This window comes from Synchiropus splendidus, chromosome 10 (assembly GCF_027744825.2).
Source record: "Synchiropus splendidus isolate RoL2022-P1 chromosome 10, RoL_Sspl_1.0, whole genome shotgun sequence".
NCBI classification, from domain to species: Eukaryota; Metazoa; Chordata; class Actinopteri; order Syngnathiformes; family Callionymidae; genus Synchiropus; species Synchiropus splendidus.
Genome location: NC_071343.1, coordinates 4,563,104 through 4,581,722, shown reverse-complemented (window position 1 = coordinate 4,581,722; position 18,619 = coordinate 4,563,104). Strand labels below are relative to the sequence as shown.

Below are 18,619 nucleotides of genomic sequence, written 5' to 3'. Positions count from 1 at the left end.
AGGACCATTTAGGGGCACAATTCAACTCCTGAACGGAATGTCAATATTCATTAGCGCCTCATTTGTATTTGCAGCGGACCCTCGGGTGAGCGAGAACGTTTCAGGTAAATATTATCCTTTGCTCGCGCTGATGTGCTTTTAACTATGTTCAAACAAGCCATGATTGCCTGTAACGCTGCAGGAAAAGACGCCATCTGGACTCAGTTCCCCTTTAAAGCCGACTCCTACTCGGAATGCAACGGCAAGATGTACGTGAAGAGGACTTGGTACCGGAAGTTTGTGGGCATCCAACTCTGCAACTCCCTGAGATACAAGATCTACCTGAGCGACTCGCTGAATGGTAAAATCTGAGCTTCCATCTGCCTGAATATGAATAGCAACCATTTGAAAGAGACAATGTCGTGAGCACAAACCTCTGCTCCACACACGGTGACTTTTACCCAGGATTATTGCTCAACATTTAGTATGTCCATCTAATTCACTCTTGAAATATCAATGACCGCACTGATCTCAAGCTGACAGCAGGTGGCAGCAGCATTACAGAGCTCTTACGGTCCAGTCTTTTTCCCACCGGAAAAGCGCTGTATAAGTGTAGGACATAACCAAGCATTAGTGAATAAAAATAACCAACCCACCTTTTCTTTTAAATACTGTTAAAGAGGCAGGAATTCTTGCACAAACCCAAAGCACATCGGTGTTACATGCCACGATGTCAAGTTGAAAATTGCCCATGTCCTCTGCTTAAACCTGTCTGCATTATCCTCTTCGAGTCCTCTTTCACCAAGAGTCTCGTTGGTTGTTTTCTTCCTCTCCAACCTTCTTGGTCCGACACTGTCTCCACAAACCATCTGATTTCCCTGACTTCATCTCCAAACATCTCCTCTCAACACACTCAATACCGGTCTTCTCTGATGCCTCCTGTTTGACAAGAACTTCCCCTGAGAAGTAAAACCTCGTGCTGCATGTGATGATGTATGATAAAACTCATGCTCCCCATGTAGACTTCCCTGACTTCATCTCCAAACTTCTCCTCCGTCCCTCCGACACACTCAATTCCGATCCTCTCTTACACCTCGTGTCTGACAAGAACTTCCCCTCAGAAGTAGAACCTCGTGCTGCATGTGATGATCTATGATAAAACTCATGCTCCCCATGTAGACTTCCCTGACTTCATCTCCAAACTTCTCCTCCGTCCCTCCGACACACTCAATTCCGATCATCTCTTACACCTCGTGTCTGACAAGAACTTCCCCTCAGAAGTAGAACCTCGTGCTGCATGTGATGATCTATGATAAAACTCATGCTCCCCATGTAGACTTCCCTGACTTCATCTCCAAACTTCTCCTCTGTCCCTCCGACACACTCAATTCCGATCTTCATCATCTCTTACACCTCGTGTCTGACAAGAACTTCCCCTCAGAAGTAGAACCTCGTGCTGCACGTGATGATGTATGATAAAACTCCTGCTCACCATGTAGACTCCCCACCACAGAGGAAGCCAGCCCATAATAACCACAACAACTAAGGATATTTTCGCTCCTACATGTTCACCTTCCCTGGTCCTCCACAGACCTCCCCAGCAACGCTGGCTGAAGCCAGTTTGGCCTGAACATTACAGCTCCACCAAATGAAAAACACTGGTGGTGATGTCTGTTTTGGCAAATCACGGATCACACTTTTGGAATAATCCGAGTTTTGGACCGCCGCTCTCCTCCCTGGCAGAGGTACCAGACACAGTGATGAATGCAGCCGTATCAACATAGACTGGAGTTTCCTTCGCCTTGAAAACTTGCATAAGCAAACCTGTCTGCAAATCGTCCCACCGGATCGGATTCCAACCACAAATAACTCCCAGGCTGATCGACCCGGGAGACGATCCACTCCTGAGAAATTCTTCATCGTGATCTCCATCGCAGTCTTGTCTCGTTCATTTCTGACTTGCAGGCCAGACTCTAAACACTCGCGGGAGATGGTGTAAACTGCTTATCAGGAGCGCACGTGAGCAACACAGACAAATAGCTGCAGACAGAAGAGGCAAAGTGCAACAAAGCCACAAAAACACAAAGCTTCTCACCCCATGTAGCTGCAGTAGTCACCACTACCACCACCACAGCATCCTCAGCTAGTTAGCTAATAACGTGCAGTCTATCCTGAATGAGTTCTGGACTCATTTTCTGCAGTCGGCGTCATTAACACTGAAGCGTCAACACACAGACAGCAGCGGTTTCCTAATCCCTCCCTGTGAAACGTGTGTAGGAAACCAGGCCGCATCTTCAAATCATCGATTGAAACTGACAGATTTAATCCTTTAATAGTCGCCCGGATTCATGTCTTGGTTTGTACTTTGAATGAACCAATCGTGTCTGTTTGTTTGGGGAGGAGTGAAAAGAGCCGAACCGAAAACACCAGCGCTGCTGAGGTAAATCGACAGACGTCAAAACACTGAACATGAGAGGATCAAAGGATGCAGTTTGTCTCTTCTAGTGTTAGGAACTGAAGCTCGGGATGCTGGACAGTTAGGTTCACCCACCTCGGGTTCGAGCCAGAACCATTGTTGCTCAAAAAGGAGTCTTAAATTCTCAGTTAAATGAGCCACATGAATGGTCATGAAAAGGCCTCCACACTACCGATGGACGGCATCATTTAAATGGGAGGAAACCATCGTTCAAACCTTCTACTGTGAGGCTGCAGCACTGCCGTCGAGACACTCTTGAATACACAGTTCAACGTGCACACGCACAAATACATTGCGAAATACCCCGACGGTGAAACGCCAAGAGCAGAGAATCATCGCCGAGGCAGCCAACTCATACAACAACAAGCAGCAAAACTGAAAAACTGTCCAACAGATGCTCTTTTTCTTCCTGGTGAATGAGTTCTCACTGAATATTTCTGTCAACAGCAGATGGGCTCAGGTGATTACGTCCATCCTGGAGAACACTTTTTGATTCACGCAGCATTTTCCACTTCATCTGGTTGCAGAAAAATAACGGCTGAAGTTTCCATCCATTGAGAAGTTTGGGGAATTATATTTACAGTCCGGTCAATTACTCCAAATTGTCTTCGCTTTAAAAGTCTGTCATCAGCAGTTTCCTGTGCAGCGGTTGGGCCTCCGCGTTTTAAAATAGCTCTTGGTTAATGTGTTTTGATTGTTGCCAGATATTGTTTTGTGAATTCTGAAAGTTGACCGGCCTGTGACCCAGTCAGCAGGATCCAAGCTGAGCGCTCGCCTCGCGGAAGCCATGCTAGCTAGCAACTCTACAACAGAGCTGCGCCAGCCTGCTTCAGTTAAATGAAATGGTTCCTCATTTAAAATGAAACGTGTTGCTAAACATAACGCTCTGGAGCCAAATGTGGGCCGCCATGTCACCTTTAGCGCCCCCGTTGGTCAAAATCCAATCCTAATTTAAAGCAAATCCAAATGTTCAGCGCTACCAGCGCCGGGTTAATTTGACAAGTGTTTTCTTTATAGGAAAGTTCTACAACATCGGGGACCAGACTGGGTACGGTGAGGACCACTGTCAGTTTGTGGACTCCTTCCTGGACGGACGAACAGGCACACAAATGTTCGCCGACCAGTTACCATCCCGACCAGGTCCTTCGCCGTCCCATAATGCCTTTATTTTGCCGACACTGATCCTCGATTTTGTCTGCTCAGGTTTCTACAGAGCGCTAAGACAAGAACCGGTGCACTTCGGCGAAATCGGCGCAAAGACGCATGTAACATACGTCGGCTGGTACGAGTGCGGCACGCCCATCCCCGGGAAATGGTAAGACCCTCACCACAGCAGGCGAGTGAGAAAACTACAAGGCAACATCAGCGTCTCGCGACCATGGACACTGCAGACGGTGCCGACCCCTCTGCCCGGGACCAACCTGTATAGGACTGTCACACATTTGTACTATTTTGGAGTGAACCAAAAAGAAAAACAAAACAAAAATAGTTGCAGTAATCGCTGAAATGTTTGGGAAGCTGGCTCCCAAAATGTAATAAACATGTATGATATTATTTATCAAGGGACTGTTAGTGAGTATACAGTGTGTGCTTTCGAGGTCAAAACAGTAACATGCATATTATTGTTGCACAGAGTGGCGGTTAACATGTACATTTTAAATATGTGAAATAAAGACTAGCAGTTGCGGTTTGCACAGTATTCACACCGATGTTCATATATGTATATGGTGGGTCAGTCTTTGATGAAGCAGCTTCAGCCCATATGTTGTGGGCACCTTTTCTCTTCAGACAAAAAGTGCCTGTTGAGTCCAATGTCATAAAAACACAACACATCACCCGATAGGCAACTACTTGACTTGTATTTTGTATACACCTCGGTTTATTTATCAGCTACCACAGCTAGTCGACCAAATTGGCATTATTTTGTAGAAGCATTTGTTTGTGTGCCAATGTTTTTTTTTTTTTCCTTTGATCATGACTGCAATTGTGTTTGATATTCTCTGTGTAGATACTGTTCAAAATAATAAAACTTGTTTTTATATTTACCATTGTTGTTTGTTTCTGGAGCTCCGTGCCGAGTCTCTGATGAATGACAGGGCTCCTCTCACATAAAGACCGTCAGTCAAAGAAGGGTCCACCTTCATGGAGATTAAATATTAACACATTAGCTTGTGGATTACAGGTCACTGGGAGAAAGCAGGAACCATACAGTCACCTCTTTCAGTACTCAACCCATCAACCGTGTCTGGTCTTGGCCTGAACGACAGGAAAAGTGTTCGATAGCTTTGCTAAACTTTCTTTAACAAGCCCACTGTTCACCATTCCCCTCTCTCAGTCCCGACAGTTTGACACGACAGACCAACCACACGCTCTCACGCCACATGTCCCCGCCAACCACAGCCCTCAAGACAGGAAAACAAAACGGGAACATTACCACGGTTTTCCAAACCCGGCAGAGAGAGAGAGAGAGAGAGGACGGGGAAAATGGAAGCCAAACTTAACAGACATGAACTCAGAAACCGCAAAGTGTGTTCAAATGGGGGGGAGAGGGTGCGACAACATGGCCAAGAGCAACACAATATCAAAACAAACTCCCGCATGGTCTGAATCATTTATTAGGATAAAGAAAAATGTTACAGTTTATACAATAACCACTAATTTCATTTGAAGGTGGAACTTGATATATTAGTACAAAAAAACAGTGATAAGATAAAGAGAGCTTAACTGGAAGTGATACACATTAGACAAGGACATGTTTTCTGTTGTCTCTCAATTCTTAAAAAGCCTTTTCCCAGCACTGAATTTTTCTGACCACCGCACAGTTGTTGATGAAAGATTGAAGCACACAGCCAAACCAGAAGGGGGCACCGAGCCAGAAAGTCCAAAACAAGTTGAGCTGTTGCTCATGTCAGCACTTGAGGGTTGTCAGTGAAAGTGTCGCTCGCAGTGGTGGAATTAAATTTGGTGGTCAGTTGTGCGCAGGGGTGACCACGTCTCATCCAAACACCGACACAGCAGCGGCGTGTTAGGGGCAGGAAATTAAAAGACGACACTAGGAAGAGAATGCTAGGCTAAAAGAGCATGTTGTGTGGGGATCAGAAGCACACAAACACAAGCAATGGGGTTGTGTGGGGCGGGGCGGGGTGTAATGTTTGAGATTCCAAATTTGAATTAAGGGGGTTGCAGAGCAGAAAGTTGCGTTTCCTGCTCCCTGTCCAAAGTTTTGGAGCCACATCAGAGGACAGCCGCTCGACGTTTTTACCGATATCCAGGGCCGGGCTGAGTGTAGCCCTGACCGTAAGGCGGGCGGTTTCGGGCATATGGGTTGGCACCTCCGGGGGGAGGAGTGCTACCTGGCGGGGGGGTGTACCCTGGGCGGGTCTGGTACCCGGGGCCAGGCTGGGAGTTGGGCGGCATGCTGTAGTTGGCAGGCTGGGCAGCTTGGGACGTGTAGTTCTGCGGCGGGAAGGCTCCTGGAGGATACTGCTGGGCACCTTGAGGAGGGTGAGGCTGCTGCTGGCCAGCCTGGAATCCTGGGGTCGGGGACGGACCCTGTGCAGGGGCCTGGGATGAAGGCGGGGCGTAGTTCTGGAACTGCTGCGGTTGTGACTGAGGGGCACCCGGCTGAGGAGCTCCAGGTTGGCCACCGTACCCGGCTGAGGGAACATAGACGTAGCCTATAAATCCACTTCAAAAGGGGCCAGTCCTGACAAAACTCAAGAGTAATTCTCACCAGGGTACTGCACATTGTACTGCGGTTGTGGAGGGGCACCTGGTTGTTGAGGGGGGTAACCACCCGGAGCCTGGTACTGCTGGTACACTTGACCTTAAAATACCAAAGGAAAAAGGGTCACCACAGTATTGTCACCACCCCGGAAGAGTCCAGCACCATCGCTATGAAATGAAAACACAACATGATCTCTCCACGCAAGGACACTCCAGTCTTCCTCACACACGTTCTTGAACCTGGTCCACAGTCGTGAGCGCTGGATGGAATGTGCTGCAAACAATTTCTGTTTATGGAGCGAAAAAGCTCAGGTGAACATTCCTTCATTCCCACATTTCAAAGTCCTCCAGAACGCACAGCATCTGTTGGATCCCATTACTTTGAAAGAGCGGCCTGTTATTATGACAATTCCGCGGCATACCTGCTTGGAACCACTCTGCCTCACATGTTGGGTCAGACAGTCGTCCTCGCCATGAAATTGGCCCAAAAATCATAGGAATGGTAGAACACCTCATGAAAGCCAAGTCTCAATCCTAAGCCCATTAAGTCACCACAAAACTTGCACCTCACCATCTTGACAAATGAAGTAAATAGTAAACTTCACACAGCAGGACAAAAAGAAGGTGTCAAAAAGAAAGAAAGGTATAAAACTCAACAGGTAGAAAACTGCTTCAAATAAAACCTGAGCTTTTCCCCTGAACTTCCCCAAGGCGATCCACATTTCCTCGGCGCACGTGTGAGGAATAGTCATCAACTGGAGCACTGCTTTTGGGGCCTTAAATAGCAGTGTTGAAGCTCGGAACAGGCAGCGAGCCGGCGGGAAGATCGGGTTACTTGTGTTAGCCACATGTGAGTGACATGATGATAATTATCTCGCAGCCGTGGGATTTTTCTTCTGCTTTTTATAAACAACTTTTCCATCTGATTACCACCACCATCACTTTTTGGTGAAATGAAGAGTTGGCACATCAAAGGGCCCTTGCTAAAACGCCAGAAACGTCTCCCCAGAAAGGACTTTGGACAGCACTGATGAAATTAAACGTCCTGCATGTCCTCACAGACAACAACTGAGTTTATGGAGGAATGGGTTTCCACTTTGTTGACCCGCAGTGTAGTACTGTGTCAATAGAGAAACCCACAGCTAGAAAGAAGATATCGCATGTGGAATGACCAAATGAAGCTGGGACAAAAAAATGGAGTTAGATAAAAAAAAATGTCTTTTTATACTTGTATTCTCTCTCACCATTCAACTGAACAGCAAAACCATAACTTATGAACTTCCGTGACTCCAAAGGTGTGCGCTGGGAAACGTGGTGATGCAAATGCAGTCTTGGTGAAGAACAATGGATCAGTGTTGTTGCTCCCTGAGTGAACTCCAGACGTTATTGCGCCCTCATGTTTCTATCATCCCGGTTTTAAACAGTTCTGAACGCTCGTCCTGCAGCGAACGGACCGTCAAGAAACCTTTACAGTAAAACAAACATCGATGTTTGAGGCAGGTGGACTCAATGTTCCTCGTGATGTGGCAGCCATATGTTGCCTTACTGACAGCACCTTGAACATAATAACAGACGTTACTATGTGAAATCGACGTGTGAAATTGGCTGCCTCTCCTGTTCCACTTGATCTGTAAACCATCTTGTATGTTACGTAAGAGTGATGGAGGGACGAGGGGCGATGAGGACCCCAAATGCCTGTGGCGTCCGTTTCACTTCAGGGTGGTCGGAGAGCGTGCTGAAGCTATGCTGGGCAGAAACTATGGAAGACGGCCAACTACAGAACCTCTCCAGGTTAAAAAGTCCCAGCATTTCCACGAAGCATCTCTTCACAAGGACAGGACACTGTTCTCTTGTTAAAATGATCACACTGCCCACGTGACTAAGAGCCTTGAGACAGGGTCGGATCTCTTTCTCGGACAGATGTAAAATATTAAGCGAGGTCCACGAGCATCCGACAAACAACAGTTGGAAACCCTGACAGCCTGCTTATGGATCTTGTTAGCGGCATTCTCTGGGCAGCCAGTAATGTAAGCTTGTATTAAAACGAAGCTCAAGGCTACTTTTAAAAAGAGCCACACATGGTCAGCTGGCTCCACGGGCATCAGTTGTAAAGTCTTCAACATTGGGTGGTGGCAACAAACGGCTCAATCTGTGCATCTAAAACGTGCAGTAAAAAAAGTGTTTCTGTGGTGAGCAGCGCCTTGTGTGTTATCCACCAGTGTTTATACTTTTTGGTATAATTTGTTTATCTTGCAGCTTCAGTACCACTGGGATTTTTTCATTTCTATTTCCTATCTAAAAAGCAGACATTAAGCAACACATCTTAATATGCCAGAGGAAAATAACATTGATGTACGGACTAGTATCTCGACTGACCTGTAACAATTCTTGTCAAGGGACATCCTATGTTGACGCTCAAGGCAGCCTTCTCCGTTGCATGTTGACACGTGGGTATTTCAACGTGTTCACGAGTTAGGTTTTCCAAAATGTATAAAAAGCCAATGTATACCAAGTGACACAATGTAATATGAAGTGCAAAAGCAGCGCCATCTGATGGCAAGTCCCGACCTCTGTCTCCCTTGTTCCCAACACGCTGCCCACAGCATCAGGATATGCCATGTAAGGCGGGACATGGGCCGACTTCAGCATCAGCATAGGACGCAAAAGTCACTTGCCAAGAGTCGCTATTTGACGCCTTGGGAGTGAGAATGTGTCGCATGGTAAGCTCCACTAAAGCAATGACACCATGATCTCCTCGTGTATGTCTATTTGTACAAAGTGAATATGAAAATAACATGACACTGAATAATAACAACTCGACAGCAGAGCTTCCACATGAACAAGAGACAAGTAACTTGATCAGGATTAACTGTACTGGACGCTTCTAACTTGAAAACACATCTCACAATATGACTGCAGGACTGATCAAGGGAGAATAGTTTTTTCTGACCACAAGGGGATCACATGTAGCCTGTCTTGAGATACTGACAAGTCTCCTTGAAGACAGACTTGGTGGAGTACAAATCAGGACCAGATGTTACTCTCCAAGACGAGACGGCTTTCTTGACATTGTGCACATAATGCCTGCCTTGTGCGTTCATTATGTACATGAAAAGTCTGTTATGTAAAAGAAGAAACTCTGTAATCAACGTAAAGCTGCCAAACAGGACTGTCAAGTCGTATTTTCAGCAAGCTGGAGCAGCAAAACACAATAAATCCTGTGGTAATTTGAAAACAGTAGCAGTATTTGTCATTAGCTGGTGTAACAGAATATTGGTGGGCTGCTTGGGCAGCGTGTTTTAACTCTACACAGATGCCGGACGAGCCGCATTTCTCATCGTTTCTGGAAACAGAAAATGTGTTTGTCTCTTTTGTCATCAGCATGTTGAGTCGGCGCAGGTTTAAGCAGAGTGAACCGCATCAGCAGCGGAAGTTAAACAGGCTCTAACTGATACATCTCACTCCAACATTGATGGCCACTTAAGAAGACATTGTCATTGAAGACCCATTGCTTCTTTGACATTCGTTTGACTCAGTAAGAGTGACAAACCTCTAATCCAGTGTCACCACAGCTATTACCTCAGCGCTAACTCATGGCCAACACAAGGAGCTCACTTGTTCCTTGAGCTTTTCTTACGATGGAACAAAATTCACAAACCCGTAGTGAACTGAGCTTATTGACCGTCTGCAAGACGACATGTCCCCTGCCAATCTGGTGACAGAATAAATCTCCATCTTGGAATAAGTGAAGTCAGATCCAGTCCATCAAGTGGGTCTCGTGATGCGTACCACTCCAAACCTCAAACCGCCGGTTAAATGTGAGTTAAATGTTGCAGGTCTGGTCAACTGTCATGCTGCTGCTTTTAAAAAAAAAAAGAAGAAGAAGAGCAAAAAGCATAGAACCTTGATGAACAAGAGTACCAAACCGCATTTAAACACATGGGAAGACGTGTTCTTAAATATTGACAGGTCCTCTGAGGATGAAACTTCCCTGGGAAGAATAAAAACCTAAAAGACGGTTTCCAAGTCTCTGAAGGTGAACAGCTACGACAGCACAAATATCATATTCATAGTAAACTTCTAGTTTAACTGTAATGATAAATGACAGGCCGCAATGTTCAGAGACCCGGCGGATCTTTAGACGTGGCACAACAAGTCAATACTTCAACGCATTTTTAAATAAGTCACTTACATCAGTGAGTTCATCGCGTGTCCTTATCCGGCGACGATATGTTAAAGAGATCCTGCCACTTTCTTAAGTGTCACTAAACCCATAAACTAGCTATATACAAAATTGGCCTGTCTTTTGTATAACACCAATGGTGTTGCAGAGAAGTGTCAGGAATAACCACCGAGAGGAAGACAGATTCAATTATCGCAAATAGCAACAACACTGGATCAGGTTTTATCACACCGTGACAGATTTAACACCTCAGTCTACATGACACAGGAGAATAGCAGTAAAATATTCGAAGCGAGGCAATATTTTAGTTGGAAAAATATGAATAATGACACAGCTACTCAAGAATTTCTCATCCTCCCTCCTTGTAGAGAATTTGTGGTCTTGCTGAAACCAGCGCAAACCAGTCGGCGTGTAAATGGTGTGTCTTACCATCCATACCGGCTGGGGGTGCCTGCTGAACACCAGAGTAAGGGGCCTGAGGCTGGGGGGGCACTCCTGGCTGGGGGGCTGCAGAGGAGGAGGAAGCAATGCTATCAGGGGTTGCCGAGCGCTCCTCCGGGCCGACTGCTGGCGGAGCTGCGAAAGAAGATCAGAGATGAGACGAGCAGTCATATTTGACATCTTAAACAAAAAACTCCCACGTTTCAATCTATAGATGAAACAAAAATAGCCTCTACTGAATTTAAATGAACTGTTTTTATGGCAGAATCACGGTGCACAATACCTGGCGCCTGTTCCTCGCTCAGGCCAAAAGCAGAAATAACATTTTTATTGACTTCATCCTGGTTTTTCAAAGGGTCAAAGGCCGACATGCTCGCTGCACTGACTGGGGGGCCATGCTTCACGGCCGGGTCGGCTGTCATCACCTTGGCGTCACGCCCATCCCCTGCTTCTGGTAACACAAGCAAAGAAGTCTCTCAATACTGGCTGTGCAGACGAAACACACTCGAAGCACGTGCAGCACAATAAATCGTAAGCAGACCTTCGCTTATATAATCGGCACAAACATTCGATGAAAAAATCTATAGGGCTTTGAAATCTTCACAAAACACACAAGCCTGCCAATTCTTTTGAAAAAGAGAAGTATGGTATGGCTTAACGGATGAAAAACCCAAAGAACAAACAGCACAAAATCTGCATGAATACATTATGTAATAGTTCATATGGTGATTTTTTTAAGTGTCATTCAACACATATTTACTCCATAACACACTAATAATAAACTTCTTCTTAATAAACGTCTGACAAATCTTGCACATCTTGATCAAATATATTGCATCATACTGGATATCTTCCATGTGTCTTCTTAATAACTGACTTGTTTATGACTTGTTAATAACTAAAACTAAAATACAGTAAAAACAGACTGAACATCAGCTAACAAAAGAAGAAAAAATAAAACACTAAGTGACTTAATATTCTTTACATCCTTGCGTAAATCTGCTCACCATTTTCCGGAGCGCTGGCAGTAAGGCCCGGTTCTGAGGGGGGCTCCAGGCTGTCCAGGAGATGGTTGACTTTATTCCGCAGCTCGATGAGTTCTCGCCGCAGGTACTTCACTTGACTGGATTCCAAAGGCCTGGGCTGACCATTCACTGCAGACAAAGCATTCTTAATGGACCACTGTTCCCTGCATTATTAAGCCACTTTTATTCTTAAAAACCATCGTTGACCATGTGACAAGCTAGGTGCAGCTACAGGAAGGGCTGGTTCTGGCCTTTGCTCTATAAGCTAAGAACAATGTCGACTATTCTATGAATAGAATACCTGTGCAAACTTAAAAAAAGAAACTTATTACAACACAAAAGCCCTGGCTCAGGCTGGAAGGAAGCTGCCTGCCGCGTCTATTCGAGCACAAAATGAAGTTCAGCTCTTTCTTCCGACCTCAAACACAACGGATCACCACAAAACTTAGACACTGTTTATTTTCTTAGCACTCCAGCAGCTCTTCTGTCAAATTACACCTCAACGTCCATGATGGATTATCACAGAGTCACCCCTCCTGACCTACTACACGTGGTTCACTCATTTTTCAGCACAAAAATTGATTGCAGGATGAAAGTTCCATCGGAAAGACTAAATGTAAGCGGCTGACGGCCAGACTTTGGTCCATTAGTCAAATTCCTCAGGTTGTGCGGGTAATGCTGCACAGAGATGCATCAGAACTCGAAGCACACGGACAGACCAGAGGTTCTCCCGCTTCCTTTGAGAGTCGAGTCACATGCAGGGAAAATATCAATACCAGGTGAAGTCTTGACATGTGAAGACGAACAAGGGCTCCGATTTGATTAGAAGGAAGCAAAAATATTTTCAGCCAGCCACACAGACAAACTGAATGGCGTGCCTTCAAGGAATCAGAGCCTCCTGGATGTGCAAACAACATGTCTTTAAACGTGTGTGGAGTGGAGCCATATCATATGCATACCCAAATTTGTGGGATCCATATTGAGTTTTATATCCAGATGAAGTCCATGTGAGGCTCAGACATGTTTTTCATTGAAGGCAACAAGATTTTAGATTGTCCTTAACAGGGTAAATTGGCTACAGTACGATCAGCGCAGATCTTTTATGAGAATTGATCCCGGGCGTCCCAAGAATCCACGCTTTCCAATGCAGACATGACAGGAAGGTTCCTGTATCTAAATTGGGACCAGTAACAGGAAACAGAGTAATTCATGACCATGCGCGAAAACCATGTGAAACGTAAAACCGCCTGCCAGGACATGTCGTCAATTTGTACTTGATATTCAAGACTACATTTTGTGTGGCAAACACGACCTGATACAGACACCGATTTTCATTTTGACAGGAACTAAAAGTTACCAGATGTGTGTATAGAATTGTTACATTCAGGCTGGACCCGCTGTCTTTGGTGTGATTGGTCTTGGACATAAAAGATGACAGATCACTTTACAGCAAAACCTAATTTAAAGAGAACCAAAAACACATTCACAAAGAGCAGCAGTGGCTTTACTTGGTCAGTCCTACAATAACCTTTTCTGAATTGAATGACTACAGACATGAGACCCACTAGTCCACATGCATGGTCAATTCCCAACCTAAGGAAGCCTTTAGCAAAACTTCTCCTGTTTCAGATGGTAAGTATACACTACTTTCACTGAGCTGACTTATGAGGAGCAGGAAAAGAAAGAAAATGTTGCGTCTTAAAACTGATATGACGTTAAAGACTGTTTCTATTCTAATTTTCCAACAAGCACATCAACAACCATTTTGTGTGTCTGCTCATATTCAATTCAGTGCAAAGATCTCCGCAGGCACGTGACTTTATTTTTTTTAACCAGTAGCCCAAACTTGCTTTGACATTTGATTCAGCCTCAGCCAAAACGTCTGACGGACTTCATAAGGTCCTGGAAACACTCGGTTTCAAGGAGTTTGACAATGAACAAAAACAAACTCTGTGAAAGTCCTTTACACTGGCGCAGCGGCACCGCAGGGCAATTAACCCAATTTGTTCGCTCGTCTATGTTTCCAAAACATAGTCACCATATTACCAAACACAAAACCTAACATTACAGCCCTCGTGACTCTATTCACAACATTCTACTGATCAGCTCAAGCGCATAAAACTCGAGCAGCAAACACAAAAAATTACCATATAGTTCCACTGCTGACAGAAAACTCAAGTAATTTAAGCTAAATAACGTCTCGGGCTCATGTTCCCTCTTCTTTAAACAGATTATATTTGTTCATGCTGAGAAGCTGGAACATAACTGAAACAGTAATGACATCATTCACTTCAGAGAGGAAACCATGAATGGCCTGAATTGAACACTAAGTTTTTTTTTTGACTGAATCAAGCAAGCATTTGGCAGTATAATTCACATTTCAGATTGAGAAGTTATACCACCTTAAGTGTCACACACTCTCTATTTCTCCTTTTGCACTGTAGAATGATGAACAACTGGAGCGAATTATCTGAGTGTTTTGCATCAGTATAGTCAGTTTTCCCAGTTGAGGTTTTCGGTCACTTCAGTGTTCAAATACATTGAATTGGGGAGGAACGACAGACTGCTGAGTAAGACTAGTCGAAGTCCTGCACTGTCCTCTGGTGGATGGTTGATGTAGGTGCCTTTTCATTGTCTTCGGTGCGTCACATAAGAATTGAGGGGAAAAAAAAGACCGATTGGTTCACCTACTTACCAAACAATGTCAGCTTAAGTATTCTACTGCACTGGATTGCGAAGGACAGGTCTGAGCTGTCGAAGATGGTGATAAGGTCGTCATCTATAAAAAAGAGTGAGGGATAATAACAGTCAGAATGGACAAACAAATAAGAATATAAACCCCCCATAGATGTTCAGACCACTGGTAACAATGTCTACAGGTCTTCCCCTGTGCCCAAAACAAAATGATTTTCTGCAGACTCACCTTCGTCTTTGTACTTGATGGTAACCTCGTCGTTACTCTGCAACTTGCCTCGAAACACGCGTTGCATCATGAGCACCAGCTCATCATATGTAATGTCTTCATTGTGGATAGGGATACGTCTGATGTCATCACCAAGCTGCGCCTTGATGATGAGCTTCCCGCTTAGATCCAGCTGGCCGTTCATTGTGCCGTCCGAACTCTTCTGCTCCAACTACACAATAAATAGAAATGAATGAGCATTTGAACATTGTTATTTACAGATTTCCTGGGCAAGAAAATATACTATATGAAATACTACACTATAGTATATACTATATGAATACTATATCAATTACATTGCATTCACACATAAAACTCAGGAAAGAGGCTACAATAGAATTAATATAATATTGATTTTCTGGTTTTATAGTAATCATGACCACAGAAGAGACAACAAAATTACTGACCTACTACAATCACACACAGTACTGTCCTAACAAAGTCTAAAGGTTAAGCATTGACGTGAAAGGTGGCCAAGACTTGTATCACCACTGATGTCCTTCAGCACTTTGACCTGAAATTGATCAGACTTGCAGATAAAATCCTCCAGTGTCCGTCTGAATGGCTGTAGCAAATGAATGTGCTGGATAAAATTGTACCACATGTAAAATCTCAGAAAGGAATATGGACTTTACATGTTCACACTACATGTGGCTCTAACTAGAGTCTTAGATTAGATTTAATATTGTTTAATAGATGGAAAATCACAACGTTACAACGCATTTATCATCATCATACCGTTGTTAAGACCGTTTTAATACACATATATGAGCTCCAGAAACGAATCTGCAGTGTGTTGCAAAGAAATAAGCAGCATCATTGTTTCTTTGTTTCTTTAAAGTACACAAGACCATGACAGAGGAAACACCCCCATCCGTTGCAAGGCAACAGCTGGACTGACCTGATTCTCTCAGTCTGGGCAAAATGAAGTGGAGAATTTAATGCCATGGCTGCTGAGGATTTGTATGTCAGAGCCAGATGAATAATTGGCAGGATGCTAGGGATTGCAGGGTGGCTAACGTTTTAGCAGTGGGTGGTACGGCTAGTCTTCTTTGCCAAGAGTAGAACCACCACGGACGTAACGAGGCAAAACAGAAGAGATTAAAGCGCAACATCCAAACGAACACGTACCGATAGGTTTTCTCCTTGTTGTTGCTGTTGTGCTTTATATTTCTTGTTAGCAGTCATGTGACAGCTGCGCATTTCGAAGGCCATAAACTTCACTAGATCGATGATAGTTTTACATACATTGTTCAGAATTAGTAAAACACGTAAATGATACTCTGGAATTGTAGCTTAGCGGTAGAAAAGCTGTCTCATTCACAGCTTCGTAAAGACACGTCCGACGTAAATGGCATGCCACCGTTACATACACTAGCAATATAACACGCCACAATACCAGGAAAATTGAAACTACTATCACTGAATCGCGAAGTTTAAGGACGCGGCCGTTTTTATTCACCTGTTCGATCAACCGTTAGCCGGCTGGCTAGTTAGCACGCTAGCCCGTTTTCAGGCAAAACCGTTTGGGCTACACAGAAAGTTTGACAGCTCCCGACCAAGTACGGGTTGAATTGAACCACATTTCACCTGATTCAGACGGACTTGACCCCGCTGTGTCCCACAGGCTTCCCCACACCGTCAAAACAAGGAAGGTGGATGCTAGGCTAGCAGGAACCGGGAGCCAGCATCAGGAAGTGTCCGGCAGCGTCAACCAGTACGTGGCACTCGCTCTGCGCGTGCGCACCAGTCGGCTCGCGCATCCAAAGTGCGTCGCGAGACAAACCTTTGACCCGTCAAACAGCAACTCTTTATTGCGCTTTGAGTGGTTGCTCTGATGTAATCGCATTGACTTTACCTCATAAACTAGTCAGCGACAATGATATTGGGAGCATCTTTATTGCCATGTGTTACAAACACACTTCCTTTCATAATAATAATGACCACATTAAATAAATATAGAATCTGTATAATAACATTACTCCAGTGTAATAACGTCACACTATTGTGGCACCAAAACATGAGCAGTTGCTTTTAATTTAACAGAAAAAAAATCATAAACAAGAGCACAAATAAATATATTAAATATTGAGCATCATTTAAAAATGTGAGGAAAAGAACATTCATTTTTCTGGTCATGTTGCGGACGAACGAATGTCATCACTTCTTTTTCTTCTCCTGAGTGGCGTTAAACCACGAGTCCAAAAGCTTCTTCATGTAGTAGAGCTGCCAGGCGTGCACTTGCACGGCGACCACCATCAGCAGGTACATGACGGTCACGGCAGAGAAGCCGAAGATGAAGCGGTAGGCTTTCCCGTGGCGGTACAGCTGCTGTGCCACCGGGAACATCTCCATGCCGCCGTAGATGAGCGGCGCCACCGAGAAGAGCCCGCCGCTGATCATGGACAGGACCAGGTAGCTGACGTTGTTCTTTGGCAGGGACAGGCTGCTGAAGAGCAGAGGCAGGAGGCTGAGAAGGTAGGGGTACTCCCACTGGTAAGGCGCGCACACCGTGTCATGGGACACCAACTTGAAGTGGCTGACCACCACTTGGGCGGCCACGAGGAGCCAGACCAGGAGGTGGACCAGGTTTAGCTTCCGCATCTCCGACTTTAAGGAAGCACTGCAGGGATGGTTGAAGAAATATGAGACGTGTTGTTGGAGTCGACTGACGGAGAGGATGGATTCACACACTTGCCTCATCTGATATTGAGGCGTTGCCTTCTCCCGAGGTTTGTAGTCACTTCCATTGATGTTTCCAGCTCGCGAGCCAGTGCGGGAGGTCATGGTGAGAAGACCTGCTGAGGGCCGAGGCAACGTTTCACTCCTTTCTTGTCATAAATACATCGAATGAAACCTAACCATTAGTAAGTCAAATGACAACAATGGGATTTTAGAAATAAAATCAAAACTAAATAGAAATACATGTATTTTTAACGTTTCAAATATTATCAGTTCAAGAAAAACGAGGTGTACGGGACCGGAAAATGATCACTATTTCTGTGATATTGTTTAATAGCGACCAAAATCCATGGAGCGTAAATGAAAGTGGCCGCGGTTCTGGACAGACGCACGTCTCTAGCGCGTCAGGTTCGGCTTAACAAAACACGCATCGGCACTTCGAAGTCACATCGACGAAACAACATCGCGCGTTACACCGCATCTGAAAATAATACTCACAATGTTCCGTGTTTCAGGCCCGTCCGTTCTGCCGTCTAACAATGGGTGAATCGTATGGAGCTCGCAGGCCGGTGTGCGCATGCGCTCTCTGTCTTTGGCCGTCCCCCAGCAGCATCAGCATCTGTCCTCAACACGACGCCTGGCGGCATCAGAGACGTGTATTTAGAGACATCAGATGTGTTGTCTTCAACGTAAAACATTTCCTGACACCTATTAAATATACACTATATTACATACAATACAAATACGATTTTATTTTATTTTATTTTATTAGCAGCACTTTATTTTGAAGCACTTTTCTAGTTGGTGGAACCCCCGCTGAACATGGCAAAAAATTCTATTCTGATTCTGATTTATAGAGTAATAAAGATATTCCAGTTGTACTGACAAGAGACGTCAGCAAACTATTTTTTTTGACATTTTAAATTAGTTAGGAGTCCGAAATATTTTTCAACTAAAAACAAATCTTGCAGTTGAAGAGTCTGAGTGACCTCTGCATTCAGGAAAGCATGAGAAAATGATCAAATTCTTTTGTAATTCTTTCATTTTTAAAAGCAGTGACGTTCTAAAATAATTAAATTTTCCTATTCCAGTAGTAGTTGTAATAATAATAATGACAACAATAATAAAAACAAGATTTAAGCCAT

General features: G+C 44.6%; 3 protein-coding genes across 12 annotated transcripts in view; 1 reads left to right on the top strand and 2 right to left on the bottom strand.

Annotated features, from left to right (window-relative positions):
• LOC128765526 (target of Nesh-SH3) overlaps nt 1-4,462 on the top strand; it is a 29,593-nt gene extending 25,131 nt beyond the window's left edge. For all 5 annotated transcript variants that reach the window (XM_053876213.1, XM_053876212.1, XM_053876211.1 and 2 more), the window contains 4 exons: nt 75-104; nt 182-340; nt 3,473-3,595; nt 3,659-4,462. In XM_053876213.1, the coding sequence (XP_053732188.1) occupies nt 75-104; nt 182-340; nt 3,473-3,595; nt 3,659-3,774 (428 nt within the window). In that variant the 3' untranslated portion in view covers nt 3,775-4,462. The remainder of the gene's footprint in view (nt 1-74; nt 105-181; nt 341-3,472; nt 3,596-3,658) is intronic.
• A 587-nt stretch (nt 4,463-5,049) lies between these two features.
• tfg (trafficking from ER to golgi regulator) lies at nt 5,050-16,544 on the bottom strand. Of its 3 annotated transcripts, none has more exons than XM_053876214.1 (8): nt 16,383-16,544; nt 14,754-14,964; nt 14,526-14,609; nt 11,813-11,959; nt 11,089-11,256; nt 10,794-10,940; nt 6,189-6,281; nt 5,050-6,111 (listed from the first exon to the last, which is right to left on the bottom strand). In XM_053876214.1, the coding sequence occupies exons 2-8, from the start codon at nt 14,935-14,937 to the stop codon at nt 5,714-5,716; spliced, it is 1,221 nt and encodes a 406-aa protein (XP_053732189.1). In that variant the 5' UTR covers nt 14,938-14,964; nt 16,383-16,544; the 3' UTR covers nt 5,050-5,713. The 3 variants fall into 3 exon arrangements, with proteins under 3 accessions (XP_053732189.1, XP_053732192.1, XP_053732190.1); XM_053876217.1 differs by having other exon boundaries at nt 10,803-10,940; XM_053876215.1 differs by having other exon boundaries at nt 11,089-11,253.
• Nucleotides 16,545-16,686: 142 nt separating this feature from the next.
• Nucleotides 16,687-18,069, bottom strand: jagn1a (jagunal homolog 1a). Of its 4 annotated transcripts, none has more exons than XM_053876219.1 (3): nt 17,973-18,069; nt 17,491-17,590; nt 16,687-17,415 (listed from the first exon to the last, which is right to left on the bottom strand). In XM_053876219.1, exons 2-3 carry the CDS (start codon nt 17,577-17,579, stop codon nt 16,953-16,955), a joined length of 552 nt encoding a protein of 183 aa, XP_053732194.1. In that variant the 5' UTR covers nt 17,580-17,590; nt 17,973-18,069; the 3' UTR covers nt 16,687-16,952. The 4 variants fall into 4 exon arrangements, with proteins under 4 accessions (XP_053732194.1, XP_053732193.1, XP_053732195.1 ...); XM_053876218.1 differs by having other exon boundaries at nt 17,491-17,593; nt 17,973-18,033; XM_053876220.1 differs by having other exon boundaries at nt 17,491-17,623; nt 17,973-18,032.
• Nucleotides 18,070-18,619: the final 550 nt, after the last annotated feature.